Source organism: Lontra canadensis, unplaced genomic scaffold, assembly GCF_010015895.1.
Source record: "Lontra canadensis isolate GAN:19392208 unplaced genomic scaffold, GSC_riverotter_1.0 scaffold56, whole genome shotgun sequence".
Taxonomy (NCBI): Eukaryota; Metazoa; Chordata; class Mammalia; order Carnivora; family Mustelidae; genus Lontra; species Lontra canadensis.
The window spans coordinates 2,452,731-2,472,447 of NW_022631050.1; the positions used below are offsets into that span (position 1 = coordinate 2,452,731).

At 36.5% G+C, this 19,717-nt stretch overlaps 1 protein-coding gene across 10 annotated transcripts in view; it reads right to left on the bottom strand.

Annotated features, from left to right (window-relative positions):
* PEX5L (peroxisomal biogenesis factor 5 like) overlaps window positions 1-19,717 on the bottom strand; it is a 224,579-nt gene that overhangs the window by 160,809 nt on the left and 44,053 nt on the right. For 2 of the 10 annotated variants that reach the window (XM_032875414.1, XM_032875410.1), the window contains exons 1-2: window positions 5,881-6,992; window positions 4,308-4,379 (exon numbers count right to left, since the gene is read on the bottom strand). The exons of 4 other annotated variants lie outside the window; for them this stretch is intronic. In XM_032875414.1, coding sequence (XP_032731305.1) covers window positions 4,308-4,379; window positions 5,881-5,973 — 165 coding nt within the window. In that variant the 5' untranslated portion in view covers window positions 5,974-6,992. Of the gene's footprint in view, window positions 1-4,307; window positions 4,380-5,880; window positions 6,993-19,717 lie in introns of those variants that run through there. 4 more of the 10 variants (XM_032875412.1, XM_032875411.1, XM_032875416.1 and 1 more) reach the window with 3 other exon arrangements.

Here is a 19,717-nt window from a genome sequence, read left to right on the forward strand (position 1 = left end):
ACCAGCACCTTGATCTTGGACTTCCCAGCCTCCAGAACTACGAGAAATGTCTGTTGTTTAAGCCATCCAGGCTATGATAGTTCATATGGTGGGTAAAACAGACTAATACAGTTGTTACGACTTGCTAATTAAAAAATGGCATAATGATTTACAGTTTATAAAGCACTTTTACAGATTTTATCTTCTCAGAGAAACTCTGGGAAATGGTAGGAGCAGAATATTATTTTACAAAAAGAAACACCTCAGACCAATTCAAGATCACAAGGTGTGGGGTAGAATTTAGTTAAACTACAAATCTGGGTCTTAAAAGGCACCTCTGGGTATAAATGGCTATGGTTTTCTTGTTTTCAGTATCATTTTGTTGTACATCTATGAATTCTAGTTTTTAGATTTCCAGGTAGTGCTTAGTTGAAGAATATAGAATTTATCACAAGTCATGTATATTTTTTTCCCTTCAGAACTATAATAATTTTTTCCTTTGACCCAGTGGTTCTCAAAGTATGGTCTGGGACCAGCAGTGGGAGCTAAGGACTTAGAAATGCAAATTCTTGTGCCCTACCCTTGACCTACAGAATCAGAAATTCTGGGGGTGGCCCCCTTCCTGCCCCAAAGCCCATGTTCTAACAAGCCCTCCAGGGGATTCTGAGGCTGCTAGAATTTGAGAACCAATGCTCTGATCTCTGTACACTTGTTCCCCTTGTAATTGGCTGACATTTGACACTCCCCCACCTTAATGCACCGAAGGATATGCAGCTGCAACACTGAGTCCTATAACCAACTGGATTCATGACATACTCTGAAAACCACTTTTGAAATGTTTGAACCTGTGAGCATATCATTCATATAATTATGATAGTCCATAACTTTGCATTACCCTTTGTTACATACATCCTTGAAGTTAACTTGGAACTTGAAAACATTTTAGAAGAAAGGTCATCTTGGTCCAGTGTATCATAAACCTTGAACCAAGTTGACTCTATTCTAATTAAAAATAGTACTTTAAAATAGAATGAATTTATTATTTTAAGTAGAAAATATTTTTAAAGCCTTGCTCAAGGCCCTTGACCATTTACTTGCCCATTCCCATCCCTAAAATCTCAGTAAGCTTCAAAAGGAAATGAATTTGTACATGAAATCTATTCCTAAACAAGATCCATGCCCTCCAATCAGGAAAGAACATTTTAATGAATAATAAAAATGATCTGAAATATACTTAAAATTTCTCTTTTAATATTTATTCTGGAAAGCCTAACACATAATTTATTAATTATATATATTTGTTTTAATTATATATAATAATTGTATAATTATATAACATATAAATAATGAAATATATATATTTATGTAAAATGGGGCTTAGAGGCATTAAAATTTTAATCTAATGTTTCCTTTGATAGCTTTCTTATGCTTGAAGTTTGAAAACTCTAGGGATTTCTGGTGGAAAATATGGATTCCAATGCCAATGTCATACGCCTACATTTAAATTACTCTATGTGTGTGTGTATGTGTTATTATACATGACACCAGTAATTTTTGGACGTTAGCATGAATCTATGAATTCTCTAGAATATCTTCATACAAATTGCAAATAAATTTTGCCAATAACATTTGACAAAGAGAGAAGCACAGTATTGCCTTTTAAGATAAAACCTTACACATTTCCAAAATCACTTTTTCTCATGTAGAAATAACATAGAAATCACCTTTTACCCCACTGAATGGAGCAGCAGGGAGAACAAAATCCACACACTCTGTGCTGCTTCTGATATTAATTTGCTTACATCAGCAAAATTCTGAACTTTCTGTGGAAATACATGTCTTGCAAATCACGTGACGGATAAAACGGCATATAGCTTGCACAACATTGTAGTGCAACAGCTTCTGGACGACCGATTTAATGAGATTAGTAGACTTCTGCCCAGCACAGCACTCCAACTATTTTATCTATCTTCTTTAGATTTTCTTTTAGCAGCACTTGCTGAAAAAGCTATTTGCAATTATATGAAGATTGACTAACAAACATCTACCATGTTTCTAAAAAGATACGGAAAGAATAAATCGAACATAAAGATTCCTCCCCAAATATATAATATCTATGAAACAAGGCAATAGTAAATGAATGGGTTTTACACACATAAACACATACACACTTTTAATGACGCTCTCTGAAGCATAGAAAGGATTTTTTGTAGTAATATCAAGACTAGTTAGAGTGTTATCCTAAATATTTTACTATGAGGTATCAACACTGTCATTGTTTCAACCTAGGATTTGCTCACAACATCACCAGCAAGTAAAGCTTCCCCCAAAAGAAGGACTAGTCTTACTGCCAACAGCAAACATGAAAGCCAACTCATATTCATAATGACTCGTCTTTTAAAACGTGTTTTGACATGAATGACTCAGCAAAGCTGGGTCACAGCCAACTGGTGCCGACTGGTGCCAACTGGTGCCGTGGCACTGGGGGAAACATGATTAACTACAGAGGCAAACGATGACTGGGCAAGTCAAATCCTCCCACCTTTGATCCAGGTAAGAAAAGCATTATTTTCTGCAACAGAAGGAAAGTTGGTTCTCTTAACAGTTAATAAAATGTGTTTGGGGACAACAACATAAATGTTGTGAAAGCTACCGTGAGAAAATAGAACACTGACTCCCTTGGGCTTTCCACTCCAAAGATCTCAGTGTATACTTTTATGGTATTCTGTAACCCCAAATTTAGTTAAAACTAACAGAAAAGCTTTAGAAAAAACAAAAACAAAACAAAAAAAACCCAAGCAATCGTTAAGGGTAGGATGATACTAAGAAAGTACAAAAAAGAGTAAATGTTTAACTTCTACATGATTAAGGAAGAAATAAAAAAATAACTTGCTTTTCATTTTAATAGAAAAATGGATAGGTATGTGTGTTCTCATAATATACTCAATTGTATTTTACTAGTTCATTCACTGGGTATCTCCCGTCCTTCAGTGAGAATGCCAGTCTAGAGATAGGATCTTGTGCTCTAAGTAATTAATCTGGCATAGTTAAAATGATAGCTAAAAGCCCAGCAGAGCGCTCCAGCTCCAGCTCCTCTGATCTTATTAACTAAACTGAACAACTGGCACTAAGTAGAAATACAGGGCCAAATTCCTCGCCAACCTCTGCCCCCTGCCCCCCAATTCACTCAGGAGCAGGCGAGTGAAGATAAGGCAAGAAAAAAGAATTCAAAGACAATTTGAGTGGATACTGTAAGATCAACCTGTTTTGTACCTCTGGGGAGATGCTTTGTTTGGTGAGTTTCCCCCAGAAGACCACTTCAGTTACCTCAGTATTTCAGACCTGAGAAGCAAGTCTCCAACTCAACTTCTTCTGATCGCTCCCTTCCGATGGTTATTTTTCTTTTTTTTTTTTCAGAAATATACACAATGGCTCCTTTAATGCAATTGTCATGATGCAAAACAAACGATTACGAGATTGTCTAAATTCCACTTGCTTTTCTTTAACTTGCTGATTGCTTTCTTTCTAACCTCTTCATCTACACAGACTCCTTTGAATTATTTCTCAGTCTCCACCTGAGCTTACATCACCCGCAGACTCGGGTACACATTAAATAGATGTGCAGTTGCCTCCTTGATAATTAACAAAGACGTTAAGGGCCAATGCCAGTTCAGTGGCATTAGTTGGATACTTTCCATTACCTGATATCATTGTTTATGGTCTATTAAGCAGTTTTCATTTCACCTTATGGACCCATATAAAGTCCAAGCTAGCTGTTTTTCAAATTACAGGCAGTATTAAAGAACATTAAGTAGCTTTTTCTTTTTATATTTTGTAAATAATCTCTAAATTTATTGCCGATATTCTGATAAATTGGGCAATACATATGTTTCCAGCTTCCCAGTTTTTTTTTTAGTCTTTTACCCCCCTCCCCTTAAAGCATACTCATTGTTTTACACTTACATTAGCTTTCTCATTTTCAAAATAACGTATGTTCTGATTCTTGTTTAAATTTTTTTCTAAACAAATTATCATTGTATTGATTCATTTTCCACTGGGGAATGTAATTTTCCAAAAGTTCTGTTATCTAGTTCTGCTTAATTTTCATCGTTCTTATATACAGAACATGCGTGTTGACAGCATGCAGAAGTCAGTGGATCAGAGGGATCATTTGGGGAGGCTTAGCTGCTCTCAAAATCGATCTTGTTATGTATGCCTCTGCCAGACAGGCTAACACAGCCACAAGTGCAGGGCTGAACACTCAAAGGGCTTTGGCTGTCAAAGATCTACAGTGCAACAGCAGAAAATGTATGTAAGCATTCACTTACCTGCTTTTGATCAACAATTATTTCGAGGTCTTCATCACTGCTTAGTTTTCCATATCCTTTTTCTTTACTTTTCTTGTGAAAGAATAATTTTAAATGATCATTTAGTTTCTCTCCATTAATAAGGTTAACTCCCACTTAATTCTTTTTCAAGATAAAAGTCTTTACTTAACCTTATTTACTAGTCATAATATATCATTCTTTATGTCAGTCTCTCACGGACAACAGCAAATGTTTTGTTGTTAAATTGCGGGCTTATAATTAACTCATCAAGTATTTCTGCTTAGCCCCTCCCATCCAAATTATACCTTTAATGTTGTTCTGAATATTATGCTTTTTTTTTCAATTCTGTAGTTTCAAAACAGATTCTTTAATACTTTGAGAGAGATAAACAATTCCCTTAGGAGTCCCAGCCCATTTTTCTTAAAGACTGAAACTGCACTTAGTAGTTATAGTATGCTTAAGATTTCAACTAGTAAATGTTTATTTTAATCCCTTTTATATTTTAAAGAATAAGACAAGCATTATGCAACTCAGATAATGAATCTTCAGATTTTCTACATTTGCTTATAAATGATGAAAACTAATACTGGAAAAACTAATTCAAATAATTTTTAAAAGATGAGTAAAATAATTTTCAAAATTAGGTAGTTTGAAAAATTGGAAGAATACAGACCATTTTTAAAAAAGTGCACTTTATTGCATTTTGTCTTTTTTTTCCCGTCCCCATGACCAGACCTCAGCTACTTTCCCCATAGCAAAAACTGTAAAGTTAGGAAAGGTCATAGATCATTTTAACCATTTCACCATTGTGCTACAGGAGAAAGATAATACGTCTGAGTTGTTTTTTTTTTTTTTTCTTTCTCCTAATGCGCTGGCTGATAGGAATACCAGAAATGGCAGATTCCTTCTTCATAATTTCAGAAATCATAGCACCTCTGTAGAGGACCAGTAAGAAAAGGAAAATAAAATTCACTACATAGTTAGCTGTAATCCAAGGTTATTATTAAAACAAAAACAAAAAACAATCCTTGCTTTAGGTATTAAATACGTCGAGGAGAATTAAGGGAACTAAGAAGTATTTGTTTGCATCTATTATGCCTTATTAGGATCCCCATCTCATTGAGGGAAAAACTGTATCCTCCAGTGAACATGATATCAATCTTCTTTACCCTGTGGGACATAATTCTTATCTGTTTTTCCCCTTCCTCCCCAATAAATATACCTCCTATTTTTGTGTTGATTTTTTTTCTGTAATAAAGAGAATTCTGAATCTTCAAGTATTCGGATTCATAAATAAAATCGAATTCTCATTCATATATTAATGAATTTGGCCACTTAGAACAGAACAGATGGCCACAGTATTTCTATTCTTCTTCTTCTCCTCATTTGAGGTTCCATTTCAGGATTGATGGAAAACAAAAAGAACAGGATTGGTTTCAATCAAGCTGACTTCCTTCCTATCACTTTGTTTTTGTATCCTCTTAGTCTACTGGTTGCCATAAGATATTGTCCAGAGACCCTCTAATGCAAAACATTCAGAAATGCCTTTCCAAATATTGATCTGTATACGTACCAAGTAGCTCATTTGCATGACCCGATTTCTGGACAAAAGGACATTAAGCAGAGATGGAATGTGGGTCCTTCCATCCATTTCACTGTCAGACATCCCAGAATTCTTTGCACCAGCGGCAGTGGTTTCATTGCCAGAACTTGCTGACCAAGGAACCACAGATCTTGTCCCGCAACAGTATTTATAATGTATGGCAATAACTGAAGTATCCCTGAATCATTGTCTTGACTTTGTAAACATTGTGAAATTTTTGGCTAGCAGAAAAAAACACTGAAAGTAAGATTTCTTCCTTTCTAACTAATTTTCATCCTCATACTTCTAGGTTCCCTGAAGGCTGGTCTAGGTTAATGCTTTTGAAAACACTCCATCTATTATTAATTACATACATTTTTATATTTCATCCTTCGCATATGGACACTTCAGCCTCTTTCTCATAAAAGCTCTCAATTTTCCCTTTTTAATGCCCCACCCCAGGATTTCTAAGTGATGTACAATTCACTGCTAACTGGTATAACAATGTCGGCGTTCACTGAACACAATTCAAGACTGCAATTCTATCACTACCAAATTCCACCTTTCCAATTTAATCCCAACTCCTTAGCTGATTTAGGAGTGTATTTTCCTGGGAAGAGGCTAGGTCAGGGAAGGAGATTATATCCACAACTACTCTATGAAGAAGTTGGCATTTTCCAAGAGTGGGAGGAGGCGTTTAGAGCTCTGATTTTGTATTTAAGCCCCAGTCTCCAAACAGCACATAACTCTACACAGAGTCAGAAGACTTACAGTTTTACTCTAGAGTTAAGCAATATTTTCTAGTTCACCCCACAACCCCAGGGGGATTAATCCTTCTCTAAGCCATAATGGTTATTCGCTCACTTACTGCTTATTTCTAGTGCGAGCATAATCCTCTTTCAAGCACACAGCTTCCCACTTTGACTGCTTAGATCCGCCAGCCCAGGCAGAGATCTTCAGCTCTCCTCCCTCCTCCCAGCCAGGAATCCCTGTCTTCTATCTATGCACTTTTGTCAAGCACAAAAAGCAACTCCATAGCTTCTGCGTGGTCTTTCCCATTAGCCAAAGGACAGAACTAGAAGGAGAAAGCAAGCTAACCTCTCCACTGTCCAAGCGTGAAGGAGGCAGGGCTTCTGTGGGAGGAGAAGCCAGAGGGTAGTCACTTCCTGTGCCCCTCCCACCTCCCCTGGCAGGCAGTGGAGCTGAGGATTTCAACTGAGGCAGCAAGGTCAGGCCCTCTCCACCTCAGCCTTAGCACACTGCCTGCTGATAGTCGGTTCTGTGCACTGCTCACCTACGTGCAGCTGAGAAGAGAGCATCGGTGCAGTGTAGCTAAAATGGTGAGGACTTTGAGGTGGGAGAAGCGAGGAAAGGGAAGACCTCACTCCTTAAGAGAAGCTTTCAGCTCAGGAGAAGCGTCCAATGTCAAACCCCAAATGCAATATCTCCCATCTTCCCCACACCAGTCTGAATCCCTTCTGAGTAACTGCAAGGACATCTATTTAGTTCTTTGTTAGTGCTGATAACTTTTTTTTTTTTAAATACCATTGAATCAGATCTAGAGGTTTCTCAAGAATATTGACTAACTGGTAACCTTTCCTCTCTGCAGACGTTCCACTATCTTTCATTAACCCTATTTACCTCCTGCTTCTCACTCCTTCATTCTCTCCTCCACAAAAGTAGAACAGAAAGGTGGGTTTACTCATTTGAATTAAATAAACCATAAAACTTAGAAACTGTATAGGAAAACGATACCTGGTCACAGATTTGGAATGTATTATATAAGAAAATTTTGCAAGTAAGTAACAACAAAACAAAACAAAACAACAAAATCTAATGAGATAAGGACCTGAAAAATGAAACTCCCTATGTTCATTTTAGAATAGGAGTTTATTAAAAAGTAAGAGTTTGAACTAAAAGACACCAGTTGTATATAGATCAAATTAAAATGATTCTTCATTCTTACTAAGAATGGAATATATGAAAGAAATTTTCAAAAGGAAAAGAAACACATTTAGTTAATTGCACAAATTAGCCTCAGTTGCAATTGTGCCTAACTACAGAACAATAACGTAAATAAATACAAAGGTGAAAGATTATGTATAAAAATGCAAACCGGTGCCAGCCACTGTGGAAAATATTATGGAGATTCCCCAAGAAGTTTAAAATAGAATTCCCCTATGATCTAGCAATTGCAATGCTAGGTATTTACCCAAAGGATACAAAAACACTGATTTGAAGGGATATATACACCCTGATGTTTAAAGCAGCATTATCAACAATAGCTAAATTACAGAAAGAGCCCAAATGTCCATCAACTGATGAATGGATACAGAAGATGTGGTATATATGTATGTGAATATATATATATATGTATATATATATATATGAATGAAATCTTACCATTTGCAATGATGTGGATGGAGCTAGAGAGTATTTTGCCAAGCAAAATAAGTCAGAGAAAGACACATACCATACAATTTCACTCATATGTGGAATTAAAAAAAAAATGAGCATGGGGAAGAAAAAGTGAGAGAGGCAAACCAAGAAACAGACTCTTAACTATAGAGACGGTTACCAGAGGGGAAGGGGATAGGGGACGGGTTAATAGGTGGTGGGGATTAAAGAGTGCACGTGTGATGAGCACCAGCTGTTGTATGGAAGTGCTGAATCACTAAATTGTACACCTGAAACTAATATTATTACGCTGTATGTTAACTAACTGGAATTTAAATTTTAAAAATTACATAGAAATATTAAAAAATATTTGTACTATTATTTATGTAATGATGAATAGTAGACCTGAATTTAGTAAAAACAAATGTTACATGAAGAATATATAATAAGACAAAAGAAACAAAGACTTCCCTACTCTTTCTGTGCTTGTCAGTGTTCAATTCCTATCTTCTTATCTTCCCTGTTGTCCATTCCTTCTTCTCCACCACCTCCTTCCCACAGCCTGCAAAACTACTCAGTTTGCCTTCTTCTAAAAGATGACTTCCTCACATCTCCTTTCCCCTAAAGACAATCCCCTAAAGACATTTAATTTCTCTTATCTCTTCACTGTCAAACTTGAAAGAGTGGTCTATGCTCCCTAGCAGGCTCCTTCCTTTCTCTTCACCTTTAAGGCAAATACAATCAGTTTGCAATTTCCTGTAATTGTATTCACAGTCGCCAATGGACTTCTAATTATCAGATTCTCTAGCAGTCCAGTTTTAGAGGTAATAGCATGAATTAGCCCCCAGAGCAATTTGTGATTGACCACAGGTGTCAAGATGAATGTAAATATCGCATCTTTCCGTGGTCAAGTTTGCATTATTTTAAAAAGCCTCTCTGCTGTTATTTACACTATTACAGCTATTAAATGGTGTTGCCACCAACTGAATAGGGTCTCGATGAGAAGGAGGAGGATTGGGAGAAGAGATAATGTGCTGAAAAGATATGTGCTGAGTTTGTGATGTTTTTGGAACGTTCATCCGAGTGGAAAGATCCAGTTGGTCTTTTGGATATAAGGGTCTAAATCTCAGAAGAGAGGTAAGGGCAGGGCATAAAGATTTCCAGGGATAACTAAAATTGCAGGAGCAGGTGAGCTCATTAAAAAAGAAAACAAAAGAGATAAAGACTAAGTCCAGCGTCCTGGAGAATTGTTACTTTTAAAGAATGGGCCATGGGGCACCTGGGTGGCTCAGTGGGTTAAAGCCTCTGCCTTCGGCTCAGGTCATGATCCCAGGGTCCTGGGATCGAGCCCCGAGTTTGCTCCGCGGGGAGTCTGCTTCTTCCCCTCTCTCTCTCTCTGCCTGCCTCTCTGCCTACTTGTGATCTCTCTCTCTCTGTGTCAAATAAATAAAATCTTTAAAAAAAGAAAGAAAAAATGGCCAAAGAAAAGAACCCAGTGAAGGAGGCTGAATAGGGGTGGTTTTATGTGTAAGAGGAGAACCAGGAGGACGCAATCAAAGAAAAAAGAGCCCTCAACAGTGTCAAATGCTGATGAAAGGTTAAGTAAGAAGGTACCCTGCAAACTTCCATTGTGTTGGGCATGCTGGCAGCCATCAAGGACCTTAGGAAGAGAATTCCTGGAACCAAAATTAGAGTAATTTATTGACTACCCTGGTACTAAGGGAGTAAAGATACTAAGAAAGGACTTCTTTTCCCTTACAAAAGCTTGACTGAAAAGACAAAGAGGGAAAAATGTATTAAGATGGCAGATTTCCTGTTAAGTGTTCTCCCACAGTTTAAAAAAAGGGTGGGAGGGAAGAGAGAGTGGAATGAGGAAAAATAGAGGGGAAGAATACTGGGAAAACTGTAGTCCTCCTCCACCCCCACCCCACTTGCTTGTGTGAAGGTCCTGAATACTTTTATAGTTCATGAGGCAACTAGTGAAGAAAGTGAAACTGGAGATGCCAGAGAATGAGGGGGTAGAATTCACAAGGCAAGAAAGTCAGAACAAAAGCCTTGTGGATAAAAACTGCATGCTTCTCTTTGAAAATTTACAATTATAGGATATTTATTTATAGAAGAAAAATCTGTAAGGATATGTACCAAATATTAAAAGCACTTTTCTCTGGGAAATGGAATTATGCATGATTTATGTGTTTTCTTTATACTTGGGAGTACTCTTTGAAATAAGAATGAATTTCTTTCATAATAAAAAAGTAAATAAACAAGGTGTGATGGCTTGAGAGATCCATAAAATTGCCATAGAAAAGACCCATATAAGTCTCCTTTGCAGAAAAATGACTGGGTCAGGGCTTTACCCTTTCTTTATTACATTTCTGCAGGAATAAAAACTTGTTTTTAAAAAAATGTGGAGATTCATGCTACAGTTATTTCTTCTGTCCCTTGTGGCAAGTGTCGTAGTATGGTTATGTGAATGTTTTGTTTATTGCATTTAATATGCCTCTTTCCTCTTGACTCTCCTTTATAATATTAAGCTTCTCAATTCTTTGACATCATTTGGGTCCCATGTCCCTTCTTCTTCTTCTTCTTCTTCTTCTTCTTCTTCTTCTTCTTCTGCTTCTTCTTCTTCTTTTTTTTTTTAAAGATCCACAATGTCAGCAGAACCGCAAACACTACTGCTTTGGGAGCCAAATAAACAATGAAAAGAGAAAACAGGAAATTAGGGAGAAGGAGGTGTTTCTTCCCAAATGCCTGGAATTAGAGCTCAAGAGAGTTTCACTCTGCTTAGGACATAAACCTGGACAGACTTCTACATTAAAGGGATATTTTTTCGATCTTTTATTTGTTTTATATATGGAAGAAATCAACTTTCTGAAGGAAAAATGTCATCATTACAGAGAATTATTTGCAGAGGTGCTTGTTAAGTCTGGAATTTTTCAAGACCTATTTTTTTCTTTTTTAAAGACATTTCGGTTGTGTCCCCCGCCCTACCCCCAGAATGGTATGATAAAACATATACTGTAGAACAATGTTATGGTGAAACATACAGGTAGTAAAACAAAAATAGCCGCAGGATACAATTTTTTAGCTTTGGGGCAGGCAGATCACCTATGGCGATCAAACTCAGTTCTAAAGGTATGTTGCTGGGTGAAAACACAAATACAAGGGCAACAACTATGTTGATGCATTTTAAGCCATATTTTAAGTCATATGCATATGTCCAAATATTTAGTAATTTTTAAATTTTAAGTCAAATCTAATTGGAAAATAGTCCAATTACTACTTGGATAATAAAATGGCAATGAGACACAATACAATTTTCACTATAGCCTCAAAGTCCCTCTTTACTGTCTTTCTGTCTTTAACGTAGCTGGGGTCTGTAGAAACTAACCTGAAGTGTTCATAAAGCTTTTTTTTTTTTTTTTTTTAATTAATTTATTTGACAGAGAGAGAGAGAGAGAGATCACAAGTAGGCAGAGAGGCAGGCAGAGAGAGAGGAGGAAGCAGGGTCCCCACTGAGCAGAGAGCCCGATGCAGGGCTCGATCCCAGGACCCCGAGATCATGACCTCAGCCGAAGGCAGAGGCTTTAACCCACTGAGCCACCCAGGCGCCCCCATAAATCTTTAAAGTACTTTCTGTTCTCCAAATTTTCCAAAGATGGGAATTCAACATAAATAATCATCGAGGCTACTCAGTCTTGTATCATTATGCAATGACATTTTAAGTATACAAATTCAGTATCAGGTTTGTGCCTTCTTATATATCTTCACAATATTTTATTGTGAAAAGCTTCAAACACACAGCAAAGTTAAAGGAATTTTACAGTGAGCACCTGCATGCTTCCTACCTAGATTCTACCACTAACATTTTATTATACTTGCTTTTCTTTGCATCTATCTTCTGTGATACATTTTGAAAGTATTGTACATACTATCACATTGCTGCACTCTTTCCACCAAGGTTTCTTTAATTTAATTAATTTATTTTTTAAAATATTTTATTAATTTATTTGACAGTCCGAGATCACAAGTAGACAGAGAGGCAGGCAGAGAGGGGGAGGGAAGCAGGCTCCCTGCTGAGCAGAGACCCAGCTGTGGGACTCGATCCCAGGACCCTGGGATCATGACCTGAGCCGAAGGCAGAGGCTTAACCCACTGAGCCACCCAGGCGCCCCAAATTTAATTTAATTTAATTTAATTTAATTTAATTTAATTTAATTTAATTTTAAAACTCAGAAAGCAAAACCATTGGTTCAATAAGCTTCCAAAATAAGAACATTAAAAGTTCTGGATTTGTTGTTCCCCTACAGTGAATTTTGTTGCTTTCATTTGAAAAGCAAATCAGTGAACTCCATTTCTAGCATCAAGTGCTAGTGATAGGTCCTATCACCAGGATTACGGAAGAGGATTTCTGATCAAAGGGCTGGTGTTTTTGTAGTTCTGTCAAAAGCAAGTGATCAAACAATTCAATTTGGAGGGACAGATCCATGGTATGATAGGCAATTCCAGTTGCTATTAATCATCACATCCTCAATTTCATATCCTTTGATCACCAATGTTTTCTGCAAACAAGTTCACTTGACTCTGGGCTACACAGAAAGTATTCACCTCTGAAACATGCAACAAAAGTAGCAAGCCTCAACTAGGCTAGGAAGGCTAATACCTTCTCAGAAAGGTTACATATGGTCTGAGGAACAGTGCTTGGGTGGTTTATTGAGATTAAGAAGCCAGAAAACAAAAACTAAGCTTGAAATTTCAGTTATGTCAGATTCAGCAATGTTCCACATTACTTTGAGGACAATAAGTAAACTCTTCTTAAATGCCCTTCCCTCCCCGCTGAGTCTCCAAACCAAACAAAACCACATTCAAAGAAAAAACAAACAAAACATGATGTTCTTCTTCACAGGAAAATTCTGAGTTCAATTCTTTCATTTTGAAATTCTTATCTCTACAAAAATATATATTTTTTCATTTCCTCTACACTTGGTTTTTAAATGTATATATGTAGTGGTATGTAGTATGCAATGACTGATAAACAAAAATTGTTTTCTAGGGTGCCTGGGTGGCTCAGTTGGTTAAGCATCTGCCTTCAACTCAGGATCTCAGGGTCCTGGGATTGAGCCCCACATTGGGCTCCAGCCCCACATTGGACTCCCTGCTCAGGCAGGAGTCTGCTTCTCCCTCTCTCTCTCTGCCAAGTAAATAAATAAAATCTTTTTTTTTTTTTAAAGATTTTATTTATTTATTTGGCAGAGAGAGAGATCACAAGCAGGCAGAGAGGCAGGCAGAGGGAGAGAAAAGGAAACAGACTCTCTGCTGAGCAGAAAGCGGGATGCGGGACTCGATTCCAGGACCCTGAGATCATGACCTGAGCCGAAGGCAGAGGTTTTAACCACTGAGCCACCCAGGCGCCCAATAAATAAAATCTTAAAAAAATTGTTTTCTTTCCACTAAAGACAATGTCTGAAGAATGATATATTTTAATCTACTAGATTTCTTGGCATTATGTAGTCTTGGTACTATTTCCAAAGCAAGGTGAAATTAGCAAGCCGTCCCAGTTGACGTTTTTACCTATCGTCACTCAAGCAGTGGGACGGGAGTGGTTGCAGGTCTAAGTTAGGTAAAGAAGCTGAGAGAACCGACATTAGTTTGGATCCCTGAATGACAAATGAATTCTACTATCATTTTAAAAAATTTACCTCTCTCCTTTCTCCCCCACAAAGAAAAAGAATAAAAGGGCAAACTATATGTTCTATATCTTGCCCCTTAGGAAAAAAAAGAAATAATCTAAAACTGAAACTATTACTTGATGTTCTGCTTCTGATCCCTGTTGACATGATTTCCTATTTTTATATGCGTTGGCCTTAGTGGATGGGGATGGAACTGTATTATCCTATCTCAAACACAGCTGTGCTTATCATTGGCCTCTCCAGTGGCTCCTTTTCTCTCTCACTGGTAGTCAGCACACCTGGCCTACACCTGCCACTGACTTCTTTTATAACAAGTGATCAGAGCATGATGATTTTATGTCCTTGTGAAAGAAAACAATGATCTTATTTTAATCAAGAACCCCCAGTTGCTTCTATAAGCTTTCTGTCCCCCAACCATGTTATACCTGTATTGTCATCCATTCTCTAAATGTGCACATTGTTTTGACACTTTGACACATGTTCAAGAAAAATTTGTTTATGAAATTTTGTTTCCAAGAACAGTCAGCCCAAAGTTTGTGCTTTGGCTATAAAATCCACACAAAAAGTTCAAAACCGTTTCCCCAGTAAGCTACATCTATGTGACTGACTGACTTATAACCAGCTTTTCTGTTATGGCTCAAATGAATTTTGAGAATTTTTTTCCATGTGGATCTCCACACAGACATAAGAGACATGACAGTTTAGAATAAATCCCTTCTGTTCCCGAAAACGACATTTCCTAGAGGCACAGTCATTACCTTCACCTCGGGGCTTTTTCACAGGGCCCTGATAACGTGAGGAATCCTAAATCAACACCACAATTCTCATCATTTCTCTATCAATCTCTATGTGGCTTCTTTAATTCATCCCTTTTCTCCAGTGGCTTATAAATTCACTGATGACAACCTTACAAATACGACGTGGCAGTCCCTAGAGGGTGGGCAGGTCTGAGGTTCCTACCTATTTTCTTCATGGATAAAAGCTTCTGGGTAAATACTCACTGAGGGAGCTCTTCTAAGTCACAGGGACAAGAAAGATTTGGGGCTCTTTTATTCAATGGACATGAAAAATAAAAAGATAAAACAGCAGAATCTAAAGGACATGGCTAATTGCATACCCTACTTTATGACAAACATCAAGTAACACCTTGGTTGATACAGAAAGTGTTACTACTAATTAAGGGGAAAATACAACAGTTTATAATTAGAGGCAAACTTCAAATAATTTCATTTATGTAAAGTACTGTGACCAAACACATGAATTCAAATATTCTGTGAATCCTTGGCTAAATTAAAAAGGGGTTTAATGCCTAGAAATTATATATTTGGGTCATGAAGGCAAAATTAATTTGAGAAGATGCATAGTAGATTATGTTTGACATACTTGAGTTTGTTTAGGCAAAATTATATTAGTTTGGAACAATGGCTGCTTCATGTTGGCACATGATCATCATTTTAGCACTAGGGAAGCTAGACTCACTGAGTACAGTTATGTGTTACTATTACAAAAAAAGTAATAGGTGGTGGATTACTTCTGACATTTTCACCAAATTTGATATTTCCATTACTGGAAAAAAGAAGCACAAATGTATTTGAATACACACGGTATCTTGGCACTTTGGTGATTATTATAGGAAATTCTATATGACTTTATTAGCTGATAAGAAAGAAACAGTCTTTAAAAAAGAACAATTATAAAAACTCTCTTCTTAGGTGATCAGATAAGGGATATGGGAAGCTTCTTGAATATGGTTTTATTTTTACATAGCATGAGTATGAAGTATGTTCATTTTATTCTTGTGCCTTAAACATTTCATGCATTTTGTGGTTTACAAAACACCGGAAGAGAAGGGCTGGTATATGTGTGTGGGCTTGGGGAATAGGGGCCCGGAAGAGTGAGGAGGAGGAAAGTACAGAAGAGGTAAGACCAACGAGATGGTGGGGCCTTCTAACATCCGAGAGGAGGCTGGTGGGGCGAGAACAGATCTGGGGCTTGGGAGAGTAATGTCAGATGAGGCTAGAGAGGAAGGGGGAGTCTTAAAAAATCACATCTTTATATTCAAGGCAATGAGCAGCCATTGCAGGATTTTAAGCAGGAGAGTGACACATCAAATCTGCTTTAGGAAACCCGCCCTGGTTACAGGGTGAGAAATGGAATGGAGGAAAGAAGACAGCAGACAAGGAGAGCAACTGGGGGCTACTGAAGTGGTTGGTGGGTGACAGGCATGGATCCTGTTTAAATGTAAGTCAAAATAGCTGACCACACCCCATTTTATTAAGACATGGTAATTCATCAAACTGTATCATGAGATTCCTTCTTCATCACTGGCTACTGTAAGTAAGTAATACAAGCATCCATATTTTCTGTAGTCAGGAATTAAATGAGCAGCAAATGGGCCTACAGCTGACACACTCTAGGCATTCATGTAACTTGGTAATATGTAAAATCATTTTAGGAAAAATTTGATGAAACAACAACAAAAAAAGCTTTTGAGAGATACAGAGATGGATTGATAGGTAGAGACAAGATATAATGTACTTTGACTGAATTAGGAAAACATTTTGCACCCAGCAGAGGATACGTATTTTTGCATTCTGTAAAGTCCTAAAGCAATATCTAAACTTTACTTGTTTCTTGTTATTGGACAAAAACAAAGAGAGTCTGTTTAAAAAAGTACAATGTGAAATTGTTCAGTGCTGCAGAACATCTAAAAGGACTTATTGTGATTTTTGACATCTTGATGCAAACTTAAGAACTGACCCTCCCAGGGAATAATAAAATATTGAAAAGATGTATACTTACTCAAGTGTATTTGGGATATCATCAAGCTTAATGTGTTTTTAAAAGAATTGAAATGGCATATTTAGAACTTGGTTTAAAACAACAACAACAACAAATGAACAGTTGCTTCCATTGCATTTCAATTGTTTCTAACTTGTCAGAGGATAAAACTTCATAATAGGGGAAAGCTGGGGTAAGGTAAGGTAGGGTAAGGAAGAATCAACCACAACATTTATCTTCTTGCTCAAAGTCTAGGGATTCTTGCTACTTAACGAGACATTATTTTGTTTTGCTATTCAAAATAATTACATATTACATGCAAATATTGAAGATATTCAGCTACAGGTAAGCAAACATCAGAGCTACAGACTGAAATTCCTTCTTCAAAGCTGTAGCATCCCAGTGAGTATCGAGGACAACTGAAAGTCTTCTTCCAGTTTTAATCTTTTCATTTTTCCATTTTTCCTCTTCAGGACTCAAACCTCAAATATCAGATGCTTCTATTAGGGAGGTCATCACAAAATTTTAAAGACAATGAGAAAGACTTCTTGAACAAAGAAGAGCTGAGAAATTTCAGTGATGAACAGAACTCTCTCATATCGACTTGATTGAGAGCTCTCTAAGGGTGCCTTTGAAGACTCATTGTGCAATCTCAGATTAATGCCCCGGAGTGAGTAATACATTGATAATATATTCCTGAGAGACAGAAGAACGACTGACGCTAAATTATTAAATACATCTTTGGAAGTAGATATACACTTTAATTAAGAGTCTTTAAAAACTCCTGCAATCTTAAAAACAAAACAAAACAAAAAAACCCCACAACTTTTGCACTCTTGTAAAACTGTCCGGGGTAGGTGAGTGTGAGAGGTTTAAAGAGAAAGGAAGCAAAGCTTCCTTTAGTAAGGAACAGCTAAATTGCCATGGATAGTATGGTGCCCCAAATGGAACAAGCTTTTTAAAGTTATAAAAACATCTCCTCCTTAAAAGAAACGCTAAAAAAAATTATTTTTAAAGTACAGAGTTGTGCCTATCACATTGTTGGTGCTCAGTAAATATTTAATGAAATACTTTCACTTTGTGGCAAAAAAAAAAAAAAAGATTAATTCTTCCCATTACTTCTAACCCTTCTTAATCTCTTTAGTTGATGTCATTCCAACAAAAGTTTACACACCTACACATATGTAAGTATATGTATAAATGTTTCATATATACATACATAAGTATTTTTATGACATAAATGTAATTGTAGTAAAAATACCAAACTATTCATTTTACTCAATAGTATATTGTAAATATCTTTTCATGTTAACACACATCCATATTTACCTTACACATCCAAATCCGCTTCATATTAACAGTTTTTACTAATAAAATTTAAGAAATCCTGGAAACCATTAGAATGAAGAATGCATTTAACACTTCAGAGAAAATAACACATAAGGACTGTCCATAGAAACCTGATGGTTTCTGAGATCCTTTTAGGTGGTCTGTGAAGTCAAAACCATTTTCTAATAGTACTAATACATTATTTACCTTTTTGCTATGTTGCCATTTGTATTGATGGTGCAACGGCAGCAACAGTGGGTAAAACCATTAGCACCTTAGCATGAATCAAGATGGTTGCACCAAATTTTACGAGTTGGGAACAGGACTGCCCATGTAAAAATAACTGTAATATTATTTTTACTTAAAAATGATGGACAGATAAACTATGCTTACACAAACTTAGGAACCTGGAATTTTTTTTCCTTGAAAATAAATGAAGAGAGATTTTCATTTCAAGGAAAACAACCAACAACATTTGTTGCCAAAATTCAGATTTTCCATGAAAGCTAGAATTTTGAAAAACACATCTGCCACTGTCAGCTTGATAATTTCTCAATAGTTAAAGATGTTTCTGAGGAGAGCAGTGATATTAATGAAGTATTTTTTAATATTGTATAATGAAGTATGGCAACATTTGAAGATATGGAGAACTCAGTGAACCAATATTTTCCAAATGACCAATGCATGGCACATTATCAAAACTATGCATGAGTTAAAGATCCGCTCAAAATGTAAGGAAAACCTTGGACATTAATGTAAAAACTATACAAAGTTCACTGATATCACTTCAGATTCTACACTACTATTACACTTTAAGAAATATCACCTGTTATGTTTTGGTATAGAACCAAAGAATACGCACAAGTATTTGGAAAGGCTATGAAAATACTCCTTCCTTTCCTACCTGCATATATATATTTTTAAAGATTTTATTTATTTATTTGACAGAGAGAGATCACAAGCAGACAGAGAGGCAGGCAGAGAGAGAGAGGGAAGCAGGCTCCCTGCTGAGCAGAGAGCCCGATGCAGAACTCAATCCCAGGACCCTGAGATCATGACCTGAGCCGAAGGCAGCGGCTTAACCCACTGAGCGACCCAGGCGCCCACTACCTGTATATTTCTATGAAGACAGATTTTTCTTCTAATATTTCAACCAAAAAGAAAAAAATTGTGACAGATTAGGTGTAGAAACTGGTATGAGAGTTCAATTTTCTTCTATTAAGCTCTTCTATCAAACAGACTTGGAAAAATGTAAAATAATGTCAAATTTCTCACTAAAATTTCTAGTTGTTTTGAAAAGAGAATTTTTATAAAAAATGTTATTGGTGTTAGTATGTAATATGTTTTATTGCTGTTTTTAAAAGATTAATAAGTATATAGTTAAAATTTTTTAGTTTTCTTTCTAGCACAGTAAATGCCAAATGGGGTCATAATCCACATAAACAAACTTTTCCTTAATACTTTTTAAAGAATACAGAATATAACCACTGTTATATTTGAAAGACTATAAATTTGTTCTGAGGTGGTAGAACACTCTGCCCTTGGAAAATTAGTTTTTATTTTCCTTGTCTCTCTGAATGACAAAGCCAATTTATTTCTTTTCAATTCTGGTGGAAAATTCCATAACAGAC